The sequence below is a fragment of the Brienomyrus brachyistius genome, chromosome 10, assembly GCF_023856365.1.
Source record: "Brienomyrus brachyistius isolate T26 chromosome 10, BBRACH_0.4, whole genome shotgun sequence".
Classification (NCBI taxonomy): Eukaryota; Metazoa; Chordata; class Actinopteri; order Osteoglossiformes; family Mormyridae; genus Brienomyrus; species Brienomyrus brachyistius.
In genome coordinates, this window is record NC_064542.1 from 19,916,908 (window position 1) to 19,938,567 (window position 21,660).

At 40.8% G+C, this 21,660-nt stretch overlaps 2 protein-coding genes across 5 annotated transcripts in view; both read left to right on the plus strand.

Moving 5' to 3' along the window:
* Positions 1 to 4,713, plus strand: part of pdgfrb (platelet-derived growth factor receptor, beta polypeptide) — a 33,519-nt gene extending 28,806 nt beyond the window's left edge. For both annotated transcript variants that reach the window (XM_049028641.1, XM_049028640.1), the window contains exons 20-23: positions 357 to 456; positions 600 to 705; positions 794 to 1,029; positions 1,945 to 4,713. In XM_049028641.1, coding sequence (XP_048884598.1) covers positions 357 to 456; positions 600 to 705; positions 794 to 1,029; positions 1,945 to 2,083 — 581 coding nt within the window. In that variant the 3' untranslated portion in view covers positions 2,084 to 4,713. The remainder of the gene's footprint in view (positions 1 to 356; positions 457 to 599; positions 706 to 793; positions 1,030 to 1,944) is intronic.
* A 1,252-nt stretch (positions 4,714 to 5,965) lies between these two features.
* Positions 5,966 to 21,092, plus strand: csf1ra (colony stimulating factor 1 receptor, a). 3 transcript variants are annotated; one of them, XM_049028870.1, is made up of 21 exons: positions 5,966 to 6,102; positions 10,313 to 10,588; positions 10,806 to 11,090; positions 11,212 to 11,348; positions 11,531 to 11,702; positions 11,824 to 12,025; positions 12,240 to 12,355; positions 12,681 to 12,792; positions 13,015 to 13,211; positions 13,388 to 13,479; positions 14,950 to 15,076; positions 15,178 to 15,282; positions 15,446 to 15,556; positions 15,686 to 15,848; positions 16,092 to 16,174; positions 17,649 to 17,758; positions 17,927 to 18,049; positions 18,398 to 18,509; positions 18,620 to 18,719; positions 19,202 to 19,307; positions 19,609 to 21,092. In XM_049028870.1, the coding sequence occupies exons 1-21, from the start codon at positions 6,054 to 6,056 to the stop codon at positions 19,741 to 19,743; spliced, it is 2,913 nt and encodes a 970-aa protein (XP_048884827.1). In that variant the 5' UTR covers positions 5,966 to 6,053; the 3' UTR covers positions 19,744 to 21,092. The 3 variants fall into 3 exon arrangements, with proteins under 3 accessions (XP_048884827.1, XP_048884829.1, XP_048884828.1); XM_049028872.1 differs by having other exon boundaries at positions 19,612 to 21,092; XM_049028871.1 differs by having other exon boundaries at positions 10,316 to 10,588.
* The last annotated feature ends 568 nt before the right edge of the window (positions 21,093 to 21,660 follow it).

Below are 21,660 nucleotides of genomic sequence, written 5' to 3' on the forward strand. Positions count from 1 at the left end.
TATATTATTCATTTCAAGGCGTATGAACCATACCAGTGGGCCGTGGTGGACTCAGCCCCAGTCAGAAACGTCGGTTCTGCTCGAAATGTTGTCATTTCCTGGAAGCCTTTTTGGGTGACTTTTTCTTTTTTATCATTCAGCAGAAATTTGGACCAAAATACGTAAAATACGTAATATAAAAACTGACCTTTCCTTAATGTCCTTCTACTTTCATCAATCATATTCTTTGTTCAATTCAATCTAGACCTGCATATAAGATTATAAAAACAGCTGGAAGATTCCCTGCTTCGATATTTTTTTTACCCTTTCAACTTAATTAACACGTTTTTAACTTTGTTAAACTTGCCCATTTCCAGGAGGAACCCCCTACCCCGACCTCCCCATGAACGACCTGTTCTACAGCGCGCTGAAGGGGGGTTACAGGATGGCTAAGCCTTCTCATGCCACCGACGACATGTACGTCCCCCCCCCCCCCCCCTTTCCGTTCCTCACTTGCCTTCCATGCTCATCTCTGGCTGTTCCCTATAGTCATGGTACCTTACACTGGGAGGATAACAGAAATGGGGTGAAGCAATTGATTCCCATACCATGTTTTCCAGTTATGATGTAATGCGGAAATGCTGGGACGAAAAGTTTGAGAAGAGGCCCGAGTTCTCATTTTTGGTTCACACAATGGGGAACATGTTGCCTGACAGCTACAAAAAGGTATCGTCCTCTGCATTTCTAACGCATCCTGTTGGAGGAGGGAAATCTACAGGCTGCAGATATGTCCCTCTTTCTTCCCCCGGAACAGAATTACAGCCAGGTGAACGAGAGTTTCTTAAAGAGCGATCATCCTGCCGTGGCACACACTAAACCCAGGCTGTCGAGAACGTCTCTGTCCCCAAGTCAGCCCGCTGTGGCCGTCCGGCAAGAGGCCGAGGGAGAAGAGGCCACAGCTTCCTACAACGAGTACATCATCCCCATCCCGGATCCCAAACCGGAGGAAGTCTGCGACAAAGGCGATACTTCCGCTGAAAGCCCCCTGAGGTATGGTTAGGGAGCGGATGGCTGACTACCATCTGGGTGCGATGACGTCAGTCTAAGTCTGCATGAGGAACGTGCTAGAAAAAGGAGACTTGAGCTTAAATAAAGAGGGTTCTTCCACCATTGCCCAACAGTAGGCTGCCAGATGTGCGATAAGAATATTACATACACTTTACCGATACAGAATTGTGCAAAAGTCATTGAAGGAGTTTCTGTTTTCAGTTATCTGGACAGAGAGTGTATATTTGCTGACAAAAACATTGCCTATCATTAGAATGTACACTGATATGCAGATACGCTTTTACCAAAAGTTACAGACGCTTTGTTGCATGGCTAAAATAACACAGCCTTGGTTCGTAAATATATCTTCAAGGACACCCCAGGCAATTTCACCACAAGCGCACTTAAATAATTAACCTAATTAATTACTACATTTAATGTCAATAGCTTAGTCAAACTATCCTTCTCTCTCTCATATATATATATATATATATATATGCTCAAAAAAGACAAGCAATACAATCTGACCAGACAATGTTACAGTGAAGTAATTACGTGGAATATCGTTTCTTGTGTCAAAATTGTGGCCATGATAAAAAAAAAAACAATGTGGTATTTCTTGAGCTTAGTCAATAACCTTCCAGGCGCCAAACTTCCTTCTTTCAAGCAGAAAAACATTCAATACATTTGCACGGCAACAATGAGTTTTTTTTTTTTTTTTAAAACTAGTTTTTAACCAGAAGTGGCAACCGGTGCATAAGCTTCTGTTATTAATGATGTTTAAAAATGTGTCCATGAACTGCTTCCAAATTAATGCTTTTATTTTTGCCTCAAATGCTAAATAGCAAAGCAGTATATTTAACTGGGTAAGTAGGGACTGAGTCCACAAGTACTTAGGAATGTTTTATCTTTGTCCAGCTGTCAGGATCCCGTGGGGGACGACAGCTATACAATCCCTGAAGTAGCCATCCCAGAGGACACGAAGGACACCGACACGCAGGAGAAGGACCTGACAGAGGGCAAGGCAACCCCAGACGTGGAGGAAAGCTTTCTGTAGCCTCCATGACCAGTGTCTGTCCCAGAAGCAAATGCACTGCAAAATGTAGGCTTGCTTAAAAACAGTTTCTACTGAAACGGCAGAGGGCTACGTTTCCAAATACTGTCTGCGCAGTGAGGATGTCTGCAGTTATGTAGGGCTCTTTATTTAAATCTGTCCTTTAATGTCAGTGTGTAATTAGAGCTGGTCTTTTATTTTTTTACACGCTGGCTTTTACTGCAACAACTTACAGATGCAAACTATGGTGTCCTTCCAAATTTTTACCTAGATTCATTTGAAGGGCTTAAGGTAAATGGTTTCCGGGACGTCAAACAAGCCTTTACAGTTGTGATGAATTGCAATTGAAGTGCAATTCTGCAGGAAAATATGGACAAACAGACACATAATATTCACGGCTGTATAATAATACTGAAATATTAAAACTAGTGTGAATTATTGCAACGTTATGGAATGTCAGAGTTTTTCTGACTTTTTTCGCTTGCTCTGTGGTACCCGCTAATCAATATCATCTATTGGGCGGGCTGGGCCTGTTCAGGGAAATCCTATACAACTACAGATATTCCCCAGTAGTAGTAATAATAATAATAATAATAATAATAATAATAATAATGTGCATACAAGTATGCCATTAGTACTTTTAAATCCATTATGCACTACAGGAATGCAGACAACAGGTCAAATATTTGGTCAAAGAGAATGTACCAAATGATCAGTTTTTCAGAGCCAGAGTACATTACTGAGAAATTCAGAGTACATGAAAAAATTCATGTAATATCATAATATATAGGGTGATATGCTATATAATCATTGATTGTATACTAAGTAGCACAGGAATGTACAAAACCATGTGCATATTTTAATTTCTTGTCCTCACAGCCACGTATTTCAATATAATGTTCACAGGGCTCCCGCTGACATCATCCTGTGCTATTTTGATCCATATCATTATTACCTAATATTCAAGTATATGTTGTGTATATATATGCATAGGTATATACCTATATGGATTTAGTGGATTTAGCTATTTAGCTAAAATATCTGGTCTAACCAACCTTTTAGTAAAATAGCCTCATAAGCACCAAATATACCGTGTTTGTAGAAAATCTTGTAAGGTTTGATATAGTGCCAAATTTGTACATTTTAAATGAATGTGAAGTGCCTTGGAACATTGCTCAATCACTGCCAAATGTTCAAGAATTTAGATTTTTAATGACAATGTAAATAGCACACAAGTATGTTATCTTCTACTTTATGACTTTATGATATGATTTGTATATAAAAGGATTTTTTATCATGTAGCATGCAGATCTATTGTGTTTTTCATAGCTGTAGTAGTTAAGCCTTAAACAGTATCCCCGTGAAAATATGCATTGAAAAACTTCGATTTTTGGGAGGTGCTTTAACAAGCAGTCAGTCAGTATTAGAATTGTGTTAGGGGAAATGCAATAACTCAATAACTGTTCCAAATTTGCACTTTACCGTGTTATGCAGGGGATGAGTGACGGAGATTATTACTCACATTATAGTATAGTTGTATAAAGATAATTCTCTTGTCACTGGTGGTACTCGGTGTCTGTCTCATTTAATATGCACTTCTGTCTCATGAAACTCCAACCTTCTCCGGGATTCACGGTGTTCTCCGCATCCTCCATCTGACGGGAGGGCCTCGACCCACTTTTTCGCGGCCCCTGTTGGCAGTGCCATGACCGTCAGGAAATAGCAGCTCTGAAATCCAGTTTGCCATAATAAACATAAGTGTATGTTTGTTCCCCGGAGAATAACGCCAAACAGGCTGAGACCCATGGAAATATTTTCTGGCACCTTCTGAAATTAACATGGAATAATTTACCCAGCATCGACAGTTTCATAAGTCGTCTAAACTAAGCATGCATCATTATTTACCACAAGATTCTATTTTTGGTGATATTTTACGTTATGTTACGTTATACATTGAATTTCATTGTATTACATTAAAAACAATCAATATTATGTTACTTTCATTTTGACATGGTAGCTAATGCATTGTGCTCCTTTAAGCTGTATTATAACATTTTTGTTATATTCTTAACAACACTGCATCAATGTAGCAATATGACTTCATATGTTGTGAATTAGAATGTAGTAGATACATTCTAAAAACTTGTACTATTTTTTTTTTCATTAGTGAGACCAAAAGTGCTTACAGGTAAATTAATATGTTCATCCGGTATGTGAGACAAATGCAAACATGGCATTAAAATACAGAATAAACATGTAATTGCTGAAGTCTGAAGGCTGCGTGTTTACATGCCAGCAGGGATGAAGCTGAAATATAAATCTGCCTCTATTAATGGACACAATTCTTAGCTATAGTTAGCAAGCAGATTCCTGCAAGCTCATTTTAAAGATATCAGTCCAGTTATTTCAGGCAGAATTTTCATTGGCTCTGCTCAAGGTACTAAAAGTAGGTCAAACACTAGGTATTTAGCAAACCTGAATATGCGTGTTCCATCCTATATTACACAGACATTCATATACGCTGTGGTACCAAAGTCTTTAAAATGTTTACAGCTGTATTTTGTATGTATTTAGTATCCTATGAATGTTTAAAAATCATTATAAAAAACCTATAATAAATAATGTTACTATTACGTTCTTGTACTGAGCTCTTTGTTCTCCACCAAAACCTAACCGTGCCCCCTTTGGTGTATAGCCACCTTTCTGATTGCATATTTTAAACGTTTTTTTAAATAATTAAAAAATCATATTTTCAATGGAGATGTTCAGTAGAGCAATAATGCAGCATTTTCAAAATATAAAGCATGTAATCAAAAACACTTAGCTGCCCTGTTCCCAGTACACTATGGAAAGAAAAAGACATCATTTACGCTTTGATACCTATTACTGGTGCTTATAGAGACTTGTGGTGTTTGGCTGTGATTTGAAGGTCGTCAGCTCCAGCCCGGCCTTTGCAGAATAGTCACACGTCTGTGGGGTTTTGAGCAAGGCCCTTAAGCCCCCTCCCACCAGCTCCCTGGGTGCCACAGGTGGCTGACCCTGCCCTGAAATACCCCAAGCTTTCTATCACCTGAATATGCTTGGATGCCTCATGACGATTGAGATGGAGTGCGCAAATAGGGGATCAAAAAACTTACCATACATAAGTCACAGTACCATGTTCCCCTATATGGAACATTGTGGAACTCAGGAAAAGTCACTGAACTCTGACTTCGGATAGTTGCAGTGTAACAGACACCTAATAAAAACTATTTTGATTTCTGCACACTTATATAATTGATCAAATTCACAATTATGGCCACAGAACCCTTACGCTGAAATGACTGAAGAAGATACTTTTGCCACATACTTTTATACCAATTAATTCAAATCCAAAATCTTCACAAGGAAACTCAATCATGAGGTTTTGAGGTCTGCAAACATCAAAGGAGCTTTTCATTCATAGCTTAGTCATAAGCTCCCAGACTGAGAAGGATTCAGTTGTCAGAGTAATGCACGGTGATCAGTTTGTTTCATCCAAACAGTGTTTGAAAGGACTGATGTAAAACATCAGCTCTATCTGGGAAAATACACAACAGACAGTCTGGTCTTTGGCACACATTTGGTTCATTGTTAGAAGATAGATGGATCCCCCTTCTAAGACAATACACAGCACAGCACATTGTAATTAGATTGCATTTCCCAAAGCACATCTGTATATAAACTGTTACTGAAATCCACCTGTGGTCCTGATGTCCATACTTTTGAATACCCTTGAATAGCATGTCATATAGTTCAGTTGCATGCTTGCATGCTTCTTGCTGCATGCTGTCTTCATTCTGCTTTACTATTGGTTTCCCAACATCAAGAAGAAAAGGAGAAGTAACTCTGGCTAGGAGATGAGGACTGAATCATCTCAGACATCCAGTTACCCGCGGCAAACCCGACCCGAGTGGACGTCGTTCTCGTTTTCTCATCCTGAAGGGGAGTCAGGATGTTTATCCTACTCGTGACCTTCTCTTTTCTGACCTTCCTGTGCGACGGTAAGCCTGTTCCCCTTCCTTACCTGCTAATGGACTGTTGCCATCTTCATGCCACCTGAATCTGCATGTACAGCTAGAGAGAGTCATGCGATCGGTCGCACTAACATTTCTGCCTTTGCTGTATTACTTTATTCAAACTTTTAATTTGGCTTCATACCTCTATGCATTCTACACCACAGAATTGATAATTAACATTAGTTAATTAGTTAATTAACATTTAACGTTAATATGAGCAAATGGCATACATTTGGGGTGCTATTGAGTTTTTTAGATATTTTGGTAAGCCACATTTGACATCTTGGACTTCAAAGTCGTTAAACAGGAAGCCCGTTATGAGTTGGCTTTAGTGTGTTGAATTCTGTTTTCCCCAAACCACAGATCCAGTCCATGTGCTTAGAACTTCAAATGAAATTGTTCTGTTTCAAACAGGAACCACTGGGCTCCTGAACTATTTGACTTCATAAACCAGCCCTCTAGAGCAGCGTCTTCCAATCTGGTTGTCGGGATAAAACTGTGCACTGGGCAGTTCTAGAGGACCATGTCAGGAAACAGTGATCTAGAGCAGAGACAATGTTCTGTTGTTCACACAATGTCACTTTGCACAACAACACTAAACACTATAGTAGCCTCTATGACTGCTTTATTGTATTTTCAATATTATTAGTAGAACTTTTTGAATCATATGATCAGCCCTCTGCAGTCATAACAATGGCTTCTATTTAAGCGCTTTGAGACAATGTAATGTTGTGATAATGCGCTATATAAAAATAAATTTGTTGTTGTTGTTGTTCTATCTGAGGAAACATTATTTTTTCATTATTTGTACCCATTTTCATTTGATTCATGGTGATATTGACAGGATATATAACAGTTCACTATTCCTTCCTGTCACTATGAAATTTGGACTGTACATATTTGTGCTGCCGTAGTCTCATCTCATCTCTGGAAGCAGTATTAACAGAGGTACCAAATGTTTGATTAATCTGTAACACTGGCAAATATATAAATGTTCTTGAGAATATTTACATGTGAGACAATGCGAATCAGTAATTTGCTGAGGTGTGAAGTAAAACTTTGCAATGTTACTTTGTTTTTAATCTTTTTAATGAATCAATGGATGAAAGTTAATGAATATTACACCTTACAAAAGACTTACTACAAAATAATGACAAAGGCATCGAAAAGTTATATGCCAGGAGGAAATAATGCATCCTGTGGTTAATCTAAATTATATGGTGCAAAATTCAGATTCTGCTGATCATTCCATGTTTCAGTTCCTGTTTCACGTAAAAAAAAAATATATCCAGGCTTGTTTCGCATTGAAATAAGCAGACACTTCTTTTGCTTCTGGACACAGTTCTTCAGACTTGTGAATATTGTGAATATGCCTCCTTACATTAGCCAGATATTTATTTAGAATGAAAAAAATATTCGCTAACGCTTTACATTCAGTGCACCTTCATAATCCATTCATAGAACATTCATAAGTAGCATGCAAGTACACCTTAACATCCTGACATCCCCTAACAGCCTTAATACACATTAATAACAAACATTACATGATTATGCAAGTATAATGATTGTTATTATTATACGATGTTTGTTATTAATGTTTATTACAGCTGTTAACGGATGTTAGGATGTAAAGGTATACATACATGATGTTTATGAATGTTTTATGAATACTTAATGAATGCATTATGAAGGTGTACTGAACATTTTATGAATGCAATATAAAAGCATCATGAAGGTGCAGTTAATGTAAAGCGTCACCAAATATTCAAAATCATAATGGAAACTATTGTTCTCATAATTATAGTTGATGCTTAGAAAACCTGTGTTTTATTATTAAAGACTAGGTATTGTTTCAGTGTACTAATTTTCTTTTTTGTCAACAAACATACACTGTATGGGCAAATGCATTGGGACACACATCTTAACCACTGAAGTCAGGTGTTTCATTAAGACCCATTGCCACAGGTCAAGCACCTAGCACCAAGCACCATGCATGCCATCAAGCACCTAGCACCAAGCACCATGCATGCCATCAAGCACCTAGCACCAAGCACTATGCATGCCATCAAGCACCTAGCACCAAGCACTATGCATGCCATCAAGCACCTAGCACCAAGCACTATGCATGCCATCAAGCACCTAGCACCAAGCACCATGCATGCCATCAAGCACCTAGCCATGCAGTCAGGTTCATCAACATTTATGAAAGAATGGTTTTTATCAGAAGAGTTCAGTCAATTCAAGTGTGTTACTCTCATAGGATGCCAACTTTGCAATTAGCCAGTTGGTGAAATTTCTTCCCTGCTAGTATTTCACAGTCAACTGTACGTGGTATTATCGCAAAGTGGAAGCATTTCGGAACCACAGAAATGCAGCTACAAAATGGCAGGCCATGTAAAGTAACAGGGAGGGGTCAACAAGTGCTGAGGAGCACAGAGCGTAAAAGTCAGCAGTGCCCTGTTGACTGGCATTAACCCCAGCACAAAAACTGAGCCGAGAGCTTCATGGAATGGGCTTCCATGGCCGAGCATCTGCATGCACATCACCAACTACAACGCTATGTCTTGGATGGAGCGGTATAAAGCTCACCTCCACTGGAATCTACAGTAGAGCAGTGGAAATGTGTTCTGCGGAGTGATGAATCACATTTCTCTGTCTGGCAGTCTGATGGATACGTCTGGGTTTGGCAGATGCTAGGAAAACGTTACTAGCCCGACTGCATTGTGCCAACTGTAAAGTGTGGTGGAGGATGGATAATGGTATGGGGTTGTTTTTCAGGGGTTGGGCTGGGCCCTTTACCTAGTGAAGAGAACCCTTAACGCGTCAGCGTACCAAGGCATTTTGGGCAATTCTATGAATTCTATGCTTCAACTTTGTTGGAACAGTTTGGGGAAGGCCCTTTTCCATTCCAGCATGATTGAAAGCATGTATTCATCTCATATTTATATGAAATATTCATAATAATATTCATATAGTTCTATATAGGAATACAATTGCAAACCTTATTAGTGACCACAGAATTCATTATTTGTATCAGACTATTAAGCCGCGTTTCCAGTAGTTAGTGGCTGATATGAAGAGTGTTGTTTGGGGTTCAGTAATTTCTCTGCCTTCTGAAGTTCAGTAGACTTTTATTGCTTTGACATTTGAGAATTACTAAAAAACAAAATGCATACATCAGCTAGAAAATGTACGCATAACTTTGAGGAACTTAACTAAGGAAGCCGTATCTCCAGAGTTCTGATTGTTTTTGCTTCGATGACACAGAAGTCATGAACTCCATTTACGCGCAAGATATTACAACATATTATGTTACTGACCATTGTAGAACAATGTGTTATACATGGAAAAATCAAACGAGAGTGTTTTACTCTGACATTAGTATACTTATGGTGCAATCATTCCTGACACAATCCTCAGGCAACCAAGTCAAGCTATATTCGATTTCTAATGCACCACATGATGTTGTTTGTCCACTAATTACGAAGCCCTTGATGACTTTCCTGCAGGGGGGGGGGTGGATCGAAAACCATTTTATTAATGTGTGGGTCTATATATGCTCATCCAGTACTGGGATACTGGGGTCTAAATGTACACACTTTACCTTATTGCATTAAAATAACTGACATTGTGCAAATTGAGCCCCAGATCAAAGACTCCTTTAGCAATTGGTCACAGAGAAAGGAGACATGAGTGGTGGAGCAGGTGGAAACTCCACGTCCTAGAGATAACTGTGCGATGTGCTTCCTGAATATGATTTTGCTGCCTTTTAGTCGGAGTCTGTCCTGCCACAGAAGCTGGCTCCGGTACTTTGATTTCCTCCTTTCCCTCCATGCATAATACACACTATCCCTAATCATGTCATGTAGAAACCCTAATAAACTGAACTATACAATCATAATATGCAATGCCACCTGCACAGCCCAGGGCATGAACCTCACCATCACTGGGAGTGTACAATCTGCACATTTTAGGATCACAAATTTAGAACATCTATTTATTGTAAAATAAATGTACAATGAAAATATCCAATCATTTTTGTTGTTGTTGTTGTTGTCGTGGCGATGCCTTTTTCATTGTATCTCTATGCCCGAATATGCGTTTTATATGTTCTAATTATACTTATATTTGGAGAGGTTGAGCTTATAAACTCTGTATACTAGGTGACATTAAATCAATTCCTCTCTCTGACCAGCAGCACAGCAACGGCCCATGATCACACTGAATTTTATGACTGTGACTCAAGACTATGTGGTTGTGAGAGTCAACAAGCCCTTTGCCCTTACCTGTATGGGAAGGAATGTGACATGGGTGCCCAGACTGTCCAAGCACAGCAGACACATCACGGATAAGAATGGTGTGCTCAGCATCTTCGAAGTGGTCAAGCCCACGGTGGACTACACAGGCACATACAAGTGTTACTCTCGGAACCAGCCAGACTTGAGCTCTTCGGTTCATGTCTACGTCAAAGGTTAGCGTCGAAAGCAAACCAAGGAGTGTTTGAGGACAAATAAGAAACCAAACAGTCAAATTTCCTAAGTGTGTAATATATTTAAAAATAAACCATAATTATATAAAACTTCTTTCGTTATCACTAGCTAATATCAATAGTTCAATATCAATAGTTCAACCTGGAGTGCGGCCTGTTACGCTGTCCTTCAGTTTCAGTATGTGTTTTCCTCTGACAGACCCACAAAACCTTTTCACATCGCCATACATGTACAGACCAGTAAAGAAAGAAGGCGATGACCTCCTGTTACCTTGTCTTCTGACGGACCCTGATGCCACCGAATTCTCCCTTCGTATGGACAATGGCACCTCTGTGCCCCAGTCCATGAACTACACCACTGACCCCAGGAAGGGGATCTTCATCTGGCACCTTCAGCCCAGCTTCATTGCGGACTATGTCTGCTCAGCCAGGGTCAACGGGGTGGAGAAGATCTCCAGACCTTTCTCTATCAACGTCATTGAGAGTGAGCCAATGAATTATATTACTGCACTTGATGCGAAGACAAAATGGCTTGTTGTAGTTTACTGTACTTTGGTTCTGGAGCCTTGCGGGAAGAAGTTTAACTTTTCGTGTATTTTATTCAGGGCTACGTTTCCCACCATATGTATTCCTGGACGAGGTCGAGTATGTTCGCATTGTGGGAGAGAGTTTCCAGATCTCCTGCAAAACTCACAACCCCAACTTCAATTACAATGTCACGTGGAAACACTCCTCACGCAATGTAAGTGTCAGACTTTCCATGAACTTTGCAAAGCCAATCAGACACAAAGACGTTCACATATATTTGGGTCTCGTCTGCAATCAAAAGCAGGCCAGCACAGACATTGGTGCTCCATTAATGACTTGTTACTTCCTACCTGTCTTCTAATTGTTATTGTCACTAAGCTAACATCTCATCCCTAGAAACTAAACGTGGAAGAAAAAGTGAATGCAATGGATACAGAGGGCAACCGTCTTGACATTGAGAGCATATTAACAATCCCTGCAGTAAACCTGTCCGATACTGGAAACATTACCTGCACTGGCAGTAATGAAGCAGGTGTCAACAGGACGACCACCTACTTGAAGGTTGTGGGTAAGTTCCAAAGAGTACACTGACATTTTTAGCAGAATTCTCATGTCACTAGATGTGGCACTTTATAGTGGCAGGTCCCATAGTAAGTATGAATTCATGGTACATCTATTTTACTCTTTAGAGAAGCCGTATATCAGGCTTTCAGCAGAGCTTTCACCGAAAGTTACTCGAGAGGATTTGTCTGTGATGCTCAATGAGGGGGAGGATCTGGAGCTTGTCGTCAATATTGAAGCATACCCTGAGATCAAGGATCAAGGGTGGAGGACGTCTGCATCTCAGAATAACTTCTCAGAGTCAAGCAGCTTCTATCGCTACAAGAACAGGTCGGCTGTTGTCCCACACTTAAATTCACACAACCGGGAATTTCGGTATATTCACTACAACACATGTTCAAAACTATTTCTTTTGGTAATTTGCGTTCTACTTATTCAATTCTCCAATACACAACCTGCATGAGAAAAGCTAAACTAAACCCTTAGCATTGGGTCAAAGAGCAGTTTCCTCATTTGCTGAATCAGCTGGCCTGTTTTGCTGCAGGTATGTGGCAAAGCTTGTGCTGAAAAGGATGACCTCCCAGGAACAGGGCTGGTACACCTTCTACGCCAGGAGTGAACTGATCAACAACTCCATCAGCTTCAAAGTGCAGATCTACCGTAAGCAAGCCACCACATTCCCCTCATCAGGAAATGAGGTCACACACACTTTTATGACAGAACTTCAACTAGTTCCTATTTTGATGACACATTAAAATGATCTTATTATAAATGAGAAGACTTGGTTTTGAAGCTACATTGTAATCATACTGTAAGATTTAATGGATGAAGAACGGAGAACTCGGTTGGAACAAAACCATCCCTCCATGTTGGAACTAAATAGATACATCAGCTAGAAAATGTAAATAGGACAGAAGGCAATTCTCATTCTCCATTTGTCATCTCGGCATGTTCTTCAGTTTTCTCTCTCTCTCTAATATTCTAGAGAAACCTTCTGTCGCAGTGAAGTGGGAAAATGGCACCACACTGACCTGCAATGCCTTTGGGTTCCCAGCTCCCAACATCCACTGGTACCAGTGTTCTGGAATTAGAACCACGTATGTGTTGAGGTTCAGGGATTGGGGTGGGCGGGGGGGTTGTTTCCTTTGAGCTTGTATGATATTAATTAAAGCATTATATCAAATATATTAATAGATTTATAGATATTTTGTTTTTACCAGAGACGTCTGCTCACTAAATCTCTACCCTCTTTTCTAGTGGTTGGTTTTCAACAAAATGTTATACATTTGGTGGTGATTCCAATGTTATTGGCTGGGCAGGTGCAGAGAAAATACCACAGGTGCTCTAATGGCGCTCCCAGCGCAGATACTGGAGGTCCAGAATGAGGCGTCCAGCCAAGCAGAGGTGGAGAGCTCGCTGCCCGTGGGACCAGTCAGCCGCAGGACAACATTTGAGTGTGTGGCCTCCAACCTGGTGGGGGAGGCGAGTAACGCATTCAGCATGGAGGTCTCTCAAAGTACGTCTCCCCCAACCGGCTGTCCTTTTTCCACCCAGTAATAAAAGATGGTTGCCTGTGGCCCACAGTTTGTAACATTCTGATTGTCCAGTAGTAATGACTAGTTCCTTAGTAATGGGGTCCCTACAGTATATGTCACCATGAAGTTAATTGAAGCTCTCTGTGTGACTCTATAGACAAACTGTTCATGCCGACCCTGGTTGGAGCTTCTACCCTGGCAGCAGTTTTCCTGTTACTCCTGGTCATACTTCTCTACAAGTACAAGCAGGTAGAAAAGACAGACGCATTCGTCCAACTATACAAAGAAAACTTCTTATAAAACGAAACAGATCCTCTTGGTAAACACTGCAGTGAAGCAGACAGACTTGTAGCATAAAACCTTTGTATTAAATATTTATATTTTTTAATTTTCGTTAAGTGACAGGTTGTTGAACAGACACTATCTGGTCAGATTTAGCGCTTCTCCTTTCATTGTTGTTAGAGATTAATCGTAGGATGGTGCTGTTGTCTGCAAATTATATAATGATCTTTGTGTTATGGGTGGGTGTGGAGTCATAAATGAAGAGCAAACTGAGAATTGGGCTCAGCACACGGCCTTGCAGGACACCGATATTGAGGGTCAAAGTGGAGGAGATGCATGTTCAGAACTACATGCTGGAGTCGGTTTGGGAGAAGGTCCCTAATCCAGTTACAGACTGGTGTGGGCCCATTCTGAGGAATCTGGGGACCAGTTTGAATAGCCACAGACATGACAGCAATATTAATCAAGCTCCAGAGGAAGGCCAGCTTTAATCTGAACTAGTATCCCTTTTTGTAAATCATTTTGCAATTATTGAGTTAAGGGTAACTGAGCGGTAGTCATTCAGGGAATAGACTGCAGTTTTCTTGGGTATCAGTACAGTAGTTGTTGATTTAAGACAGGTTGGATCTGCTCACAGTGTTAGCGAGAGGTTGAACATGTGACACCCTTGGCCTTAAGTACAAGTCCAGGGACTCCATTCGGCTCCACTGTTTTGTTGTCGTTGACCCTATGCAGGGTCTGCCTTACACAGCTGGTGTGGAGCACAGGTGCCTGCCCACTCTCAGAAGGCGTGGTCCGGGGGCAGGCTTGCAGTTTTCTCTATCAACATGAACTAAGAAGTTCAGCTTGTTGAGCAGTGACACGTCCCTTGGGGATGGGTGTGGAGACTGAACACCTTGCCACATGCAGCAGAGGTTGTTGTTTATGGTCGTCAGTGTGCTGTTCGCGTTTGTATCTTGCCTCCTTTTTAAAAAATTTCCCTGGCATCTCCGTAGGCTTTTGTGTTGCCTGATCTGAAGACTGCATGTCACATTTTGAGTCATCTCAGAAATCACTGATGAATTATAGTTTCTGTTCTGGAATGGCTCCCATCCACCTACCTGAAATCACACGTAATGTTGGATGTCCAGGGTCCCTCTTGCTGAACGGGTTTTGCAGTTTGCTAAATACAAACCTGATGATCAAAAAGGGAGGCTCTTCTAATCGTTTGGCCAAAGGGGGCCGGTGCTCAGGCACTCCCAGCCCCCCCATAATGATGACCATTTCAAATTCTCTCTCAAAAAAAAGAACAGCGTGTATTTTAACATTAGGAATTCTTGGTCCGGGGAACAGTGTAGCCCAGTAGTGACCATATCTGCACACTAACAAAACAAGCTGTGTTTGGTAGGAGAGCATACAGTCATCTTGAACTCACTGAATATATATTTTGATCTGCAGAAACCCAGGTATGAAATCCGCTGGAAAATCATTGAAGCCAGCAATGGGAACAACTACACCTTTATTGACCCCATGCATCTGCCATATAACGAGAAATGGGAATTTCCTAGGGCTCAGCTGAAGCTAGGTATCCCTCTTTGCTCCACTTACATGTATATATGATTTAAAATACAAAAGAAATCTTCATGGTCATATTAAAAAATGCGACCTGTTATTTGCATCTTGTAGGGAAGGTTCTGGGTGCTGGGGCTTTTGGGAAAGTCGTGGAGGCCACTGCGTACGGCCTGGGACAGGAAGACAATGTCACACGTGTTGCTGTGAAGATGCTCAAACGTGAGTTGGGGGGACAGACAGCTCCCTTGCCCTTGAATGACCTTGGAGCTGTGGATACCAGGATAACACTTCCTCACACATAGGGATATCTCTCTGTTGATAAGGTAGCAGAAGCATTTTGTAGCATGGCATTGGGTACCATTATGACTCAGTTCCCTTGCAGCCAGTGCACACTCTGATGAGAAAGAAGCCCTGATATCTGAATTGAAGATCCTGAGCCATCTGGGGGAGCACAAGAACATTGTGAACTTACTGGGCGCCTGCACTCATGGAGGTTGGTCCAATGGCCAGAGGGAACTTCGGGGAAAACAATGGGAACTCTGGGAACTGGGAGTAATGAGTGCAGCTATCTGTGTCATGGTGCTGTGGACTCCAGTTCTGTTCTCCTTGCGTCCCAACCCAGGTCCTGTCCTGGTGATTACTGAGTACTGCAGGCATGGTGACCTCCTTAATTTCCTGAGAAACAAGGCCGACACTTTCCTCAGCTTTGTGATGAGCATGCCAGACTGCCAGGAGGAGACCATCGACTACAAGAATGTCTGTTTAGATAAGAAGTACATAAGAAGGTAAATGTCCATGACAAAGCCCTGTGGTCAGTTAGGAGATCACCCTGAGTGCATAGCTGCTATGCTTAGTGCAAAAAGGACTTTACCAATTAAAATCTGAGAACATACCTGCACATTTTCCACAGAATTTTGCAACTTTCTGCCATGTTAGCACTTTTTGATTAGAATTCATTTTCTTTTGGCTTGCAAATTTTCTTGATTTTCTTCACTCACTGGACGGCTGATCCCACGTGGCGTCTACAGCGACAGCGGGATCTCCAGTTCATGTTCTGACAGCTACCAGGAGATGAAGCCAGCCCCTCTACTTCTGCCAGCCTCCACAAATGGTAAGCAGGGTATCATTCTTGCATCTCCTGAGAAATTTTTACCGCGCGCTAGATCAGCAGTTTAAGTTAGTAGCACGGATTTTCCTGATATCTAGGTGGAACGACAAGCAACATGAATTTAGGGGGGGAAAAATGAGATACTCAAGTAACAAAATCAACGTGTATTTTTATCTCTCTCTGTGTTGTGAGATTCTGGAGTTTCACAGACTGTTTTTTCTTTCATTTCCACACCACAGCATTTGCAACACAGCGGCCCCCCTCCCCCATCTGCATGCTTTTGGCTACTCCCTAACCACTCCACAGCATAACCCTTGTTTTAGTCGATAACCATAGTACTTTTGTTTTCGCTTGCACCTGTACTATTATTTACCAACAAGCTATTGGAAAAAGATATCGACTGAGCAGTGAAGATATCCATCTCAGTGTCAGCCAATCATAAACCGGTCATGAAATCAGCAGGAGATCTTATTTGTCAATGCAAACTACGAGCAGACATTTTATTGGCTGTAGTACCTAAGTAAATTTTTTTCTGCTGGGCACGCAGAAGTGAGCAAGCTGCTCCCTGTTCCACTGGTTTGCAGTGATTTATGTGGATCAAGAGGTTTCATGTGGAGTCAATGTAGACATCAGACCATTGTTGTAAATGTTTTTATTCTTCTTTTTCTTATTATTATTATTATTGATGCTGATGTCAGTCATGTTCCCTCTCTGTCTATGGAGGTAAACAAACACTTAATAATTATATGTGATAATATAGGTGAGTTATTTTCAGTGACAGTTATAACAACAGTTTGCTCATCTCCAGTGTTTCGGTCAATAACAGTGTTTCGTCCAATTAACACTGGAACTTGTCAGAAAGACACCACTAATTTTTATTAGGGAATAGATTAACTGGGAGACTTTACCACTTTGCTCACATTCCCACACGACACCATAACGTCATAATGCAGAGTTGGCAACTTTAATCACCTGGCTGGGGTGAGAATTTCTATTTCAGACTAATCTGCACATGCGTTTACATGGATATAACAGTTTCATTACTTTGCAATTGGTAAGTGGGGTTTGCAAAGGGGTATGTGTGTGTAAATGGGGTTTTTGAAAGTATGGAGAGACATGTGTCATCACTGCCACTTAACTAAATGCCTGTTCTGAAAAATACCTAAATAAGGTCATTCTATTAGAGCTTTATAAAAGCATCTGCTAAATGACAGTGTAATTTAGCATATTAGTGCTGCTAACCAGCTGAATGCTGTACTGCTTGCAGTTGGGCACCTAGGCGTTAGATTAGTCGACTGATTGTTCGGATAGTTATACGTTTTTTTTTCCTTCTTTCTTTGCTGTGGTGGCTTTTGGAATGATGGGCCATCATGCAGAAATGTTACCAGAAGAAACACTGGTTCGTCTGGCAGTCTGGCAGTGGGTAAGGCAGCTGCTTACATGCAAAACTCATGTCGCTTTCCTGTTTTTTAATTAGTGCCCCCCTGTGACAATACCGTGGAGGACAGCTGGCCACTGGACATTGATGACTTGCTGAGATTCTCCTACCAGGTGGCACAAGGACTGGAATTCCTCACTGCCAAAAATGTGAGCAGGCAGCCACAAAACCCAACCGCTCACCTGGGGCTGGGATGCTTTTATGTCTCTGCATCAGATCATGGTGCTGAGGGACTAGAAAAAGTTGTAACCATCAATTGTGGGGGCACTTTGAGGGACATCAAGGCTTCCATCCGGTGATTGTGATGATCTGTACAGTGTATCCACAGAGACGTAGCTGCCAGGAATGTGCTTCTGGCAGACAGTCGCGTGGCGAAGATCTGTGACTTCGGCCTGGCGCGTGACATCATGAACGACTCCAACTACGTGGTGAAAGGAAATGTGAGTGCTGAGAGGCAAAAATGCATGATTTGTTCACGTACTTACTCTTTACATTTTTTCACTGTTTTTGGTATGATACCATGGAGCACCAGTGCTTTTCTTGGGGTTCTTTGTAGGCTTCTGATAAAATATAAATCAGAGGAGCAAAGAAATGTGGTTTTCTTTGCAAGACTGCAGACTGCAACAAAAGTCTTTGGACACTCAACATTACCCAACTTCCCTTTCAAGTTCTGACAGCAATAAAAACCTCATTTGACAATCCTCAGTGTTCTTCACATGCATATTCCGGCATAAAAGCTGAAACTAAGAAATGCTGTTTTGTGTGTGTGTTGGGTTTTTCGCTGGTAGGCTCGCCTTCCTGTGAAGTGGATGGCACCCGAGAGCATTTTCGACTGCGTCTACACTGTGCAGAGTGATGTCTGGTCTTATGGGATCTTACTGTGGGAGATCTTCTCGCTAGGTATGATGGGAAATTCACAAACGTAAACACTAGCTGCTTCTAAAACCTGTATAAAATCTGTCTTTGTGATTCTGCATTCACTGGGCTTTTACATGTCATCATTCTGTCAGGTAAGAGCCCATACCCTAGCGTCCTTGTGGACGGAAAGTTCTACAAAATGATCAAATGTGGTTACCAGATGTCTAGGCCAGACTACGCCCCACCAGAGATGTAAGTTCATCTTGTTTTGCTGGTCTTAGGCCAACATTTTTGCAGAAGCTCCCTATTCAGGTGTATTTCGACTCAATATAGTTGAAAATATCCAGAATGACTGGATTTTCCCATTTCTTTCCTTTTCTGAAACCAAATAGGAGAAAGGCTGGGATCTCCCAGAGCATTTCATACTTTAAGAAAGTTTCTCTGTTTTGTCAGAGAGTTACAGCCTTTAGTACCATATACCGGTCACATGTACACTGTTTTATGTGAGCTAGAATAAAATTAAAAATTTCATGGGAATAAGTCAGTTATAAAATGTATTTTATTATTAATTTTATTATTATTATTATTATCAACAACATCATCAACGCAATCTATCAGCCCAGGGGGCTGCAGGGGTAATTTCAGTTTGCTTATTAACTGCTACAGGAACAATTAACAGAAGGGTACGCCAACCCAATATATAAAACGCTTGAGCCTGGAAGTTCTCCTCTTAGGTACACGATCATGAAAATGTGCTGGGATCTGGAGCCTACCAGGCGGCCGACTTTCAGCAAGATCGGCCAGCTGATCGAAAGGCTCCTCGGAGAACAGCCCGACCAGGTGAGTCGTGGTTTCCCTTGGGAAGAGGAGAATCTAGCATAGAGAAAGATCAAACACATTTTCCGATATGCAAGAGACAGGGTTTAGACTGAACATTCCAGCCTACTTTTTAAACTGAAGTCTGTTATGACTTAACTTGATTAGGATCCCTAAGTACATTCATGTTATTTCAGTTTGCCCGATTTAGACTAACAGAGGGATCAGTGTTTAAGGTTGCACTTCGGACCAGCCGTTAGAAATTGCATGGATATTTCTGCCGTTCTCCATGGCTTCTCCACAGCAGATTTACCAAAATTTTCAGCAGGATGCTCCAGATGGAGAACCAAGTGAATCACGAGAGGCTCCCAAGTGCTGCGAAGGCTCCTATGATCAGTCTTGTGACCAGGAGGAAGAGGAGCAACCGCTGATGAAGACCAACAACTATAAGCTCTGCTGAGGCGCCCATCTCCAGCCCGGGGTGTCCAGACTCTGTCTCATATTAACCATCAACAGCCAACCTTTTGCAAGCTACCATACTACAAAGTAAACTACCAAAAACCTAGTTATATTGCAGGGTTAGTCATTCAAACCACAGAAGGCTTATTCGGGGTGCTGAATCAGGCAGACAGCAGAGGAACGACAGTGACGACGACGACGAACAATGAAATGACGCAGAGTTTCCAGAAAGACAGTCTGGACATATATTCCTTGATTTTTTTTTTTGTTCAGTGGATACACATATTTCAAATAATCCTGAATTTTTTTGTCTGTTTTAGCCTTTAGTACAGTTACAGCATTACTTGCCTACACTAGTGCTTATGAATAACATTTTGTTTTTATCTGCCAAACTCAAGGAAGAAAGATTGGTAGTTGCTCTGAAACCATAAGCGTCAGCATCTTTCATGGAAAACTAAAGTTCCTCATCGTGCGCAGTTCACATGCACGTATTCTGTGTGTAGACAAAACATTCAAGTAGTATTTATCAGCGTGCAAACTTTTCTTCAGCAGGTTAATTAGATTTAATGTCTAATGATCTAATGTTCTCAAATTTATTTACGATTATTCATCATTATTTTGGCTGGGTAACAGACCAACATATGGTGCAAGCACTGTTTTCAGTTTTCATTCATTGAATTATGTAGCACTCAGCTTATACTGCCAAAAACATAGACGTAGTTACTTGATTTTTATATATACATATATATACAACTGATTTATTTAAAGCCAGAAGGACTGAAGATGAGTGGCTGAGACCTTCTTTGTGGATCAATGTTCTCACAAATGCGCTGTTATGGACATCAGTTTATTATTGAAACCTTGTTAAAGCTTAATGTTTAGCTCATGCTATTAGCTTGCTGTGAGAGACTTATTACAGTTTCACCAAGCCTACAGTATGAAGTATATAGAATTGATCTGATCTGGCTTTTAATTTGTTTTTTTTTTACTATTTACATTTCATGTCGTAATTTGACTTTCACATACACTGGAAAATACACATATCACAACATTTGTACTAACATTTTTGCTAAAATGAATAAATGAATGAATAAATGAATAAAAAAATGAATAAATGAAATGTATTTTGCTTGTTACCATACATGCTGTTGAACAAAATGAACGATTGTAACATATCTCATATTATGTTATACTGTTAAGAGAAACAACAACAATATTGATGCAAATACCCCATTATCTACGATTTAAAAATAACAATTGCTTTTAATATATTACATTAGCAATATGATTTATGTCAATATGAATGATTATATTGTATCATCATTAAATTGTCTTGCATACCCTTTTTAATGCAGTCATTATCATTTGTATTAATTTAAATATTCATTTTAGTTTTAATCCTGCCCCCCTCACTAAGACCTTGGTGCTTTGAAGCTTTGAGATGTATAGAGCTTAAGTTATCTGGGGTTTGAGTTTCAGGCTGGGCCTCCCTTGATGAACTGAGACCAGACAGACTATAGTCCATCAAAGACCCTATAAATGCACCTTAACCAGAACTACCAGAGCACCCAGGCCAGACTAGGCACACAGGTACCTGTCCCTAGAACCATCTAGTTAGCTCACCATCAGCAAGGCGAAAGGGGAGAGGGGTCCGTGCATTTTGAGGTACAAGTACAAGAAAGTAGGATCCAGAAAGATCAGGCCTTTGGCAATGGACATTATTTATGGGTTTGAATTAGTTCTGGAGCTAGAAAGGTGTTATAAATAAATAGAGGCAGCCTTCATGCACAGTGTGGACCTTGAAACCGAATTACATGACTGGGGGTAGAACTACTTCTACTTACAAATTCCCTGGTGAAAGACCTGGGTTAGGTGCAGCTACACTCAAAAGTCCCAGGATGAGAGCTGTCCTGAGGGC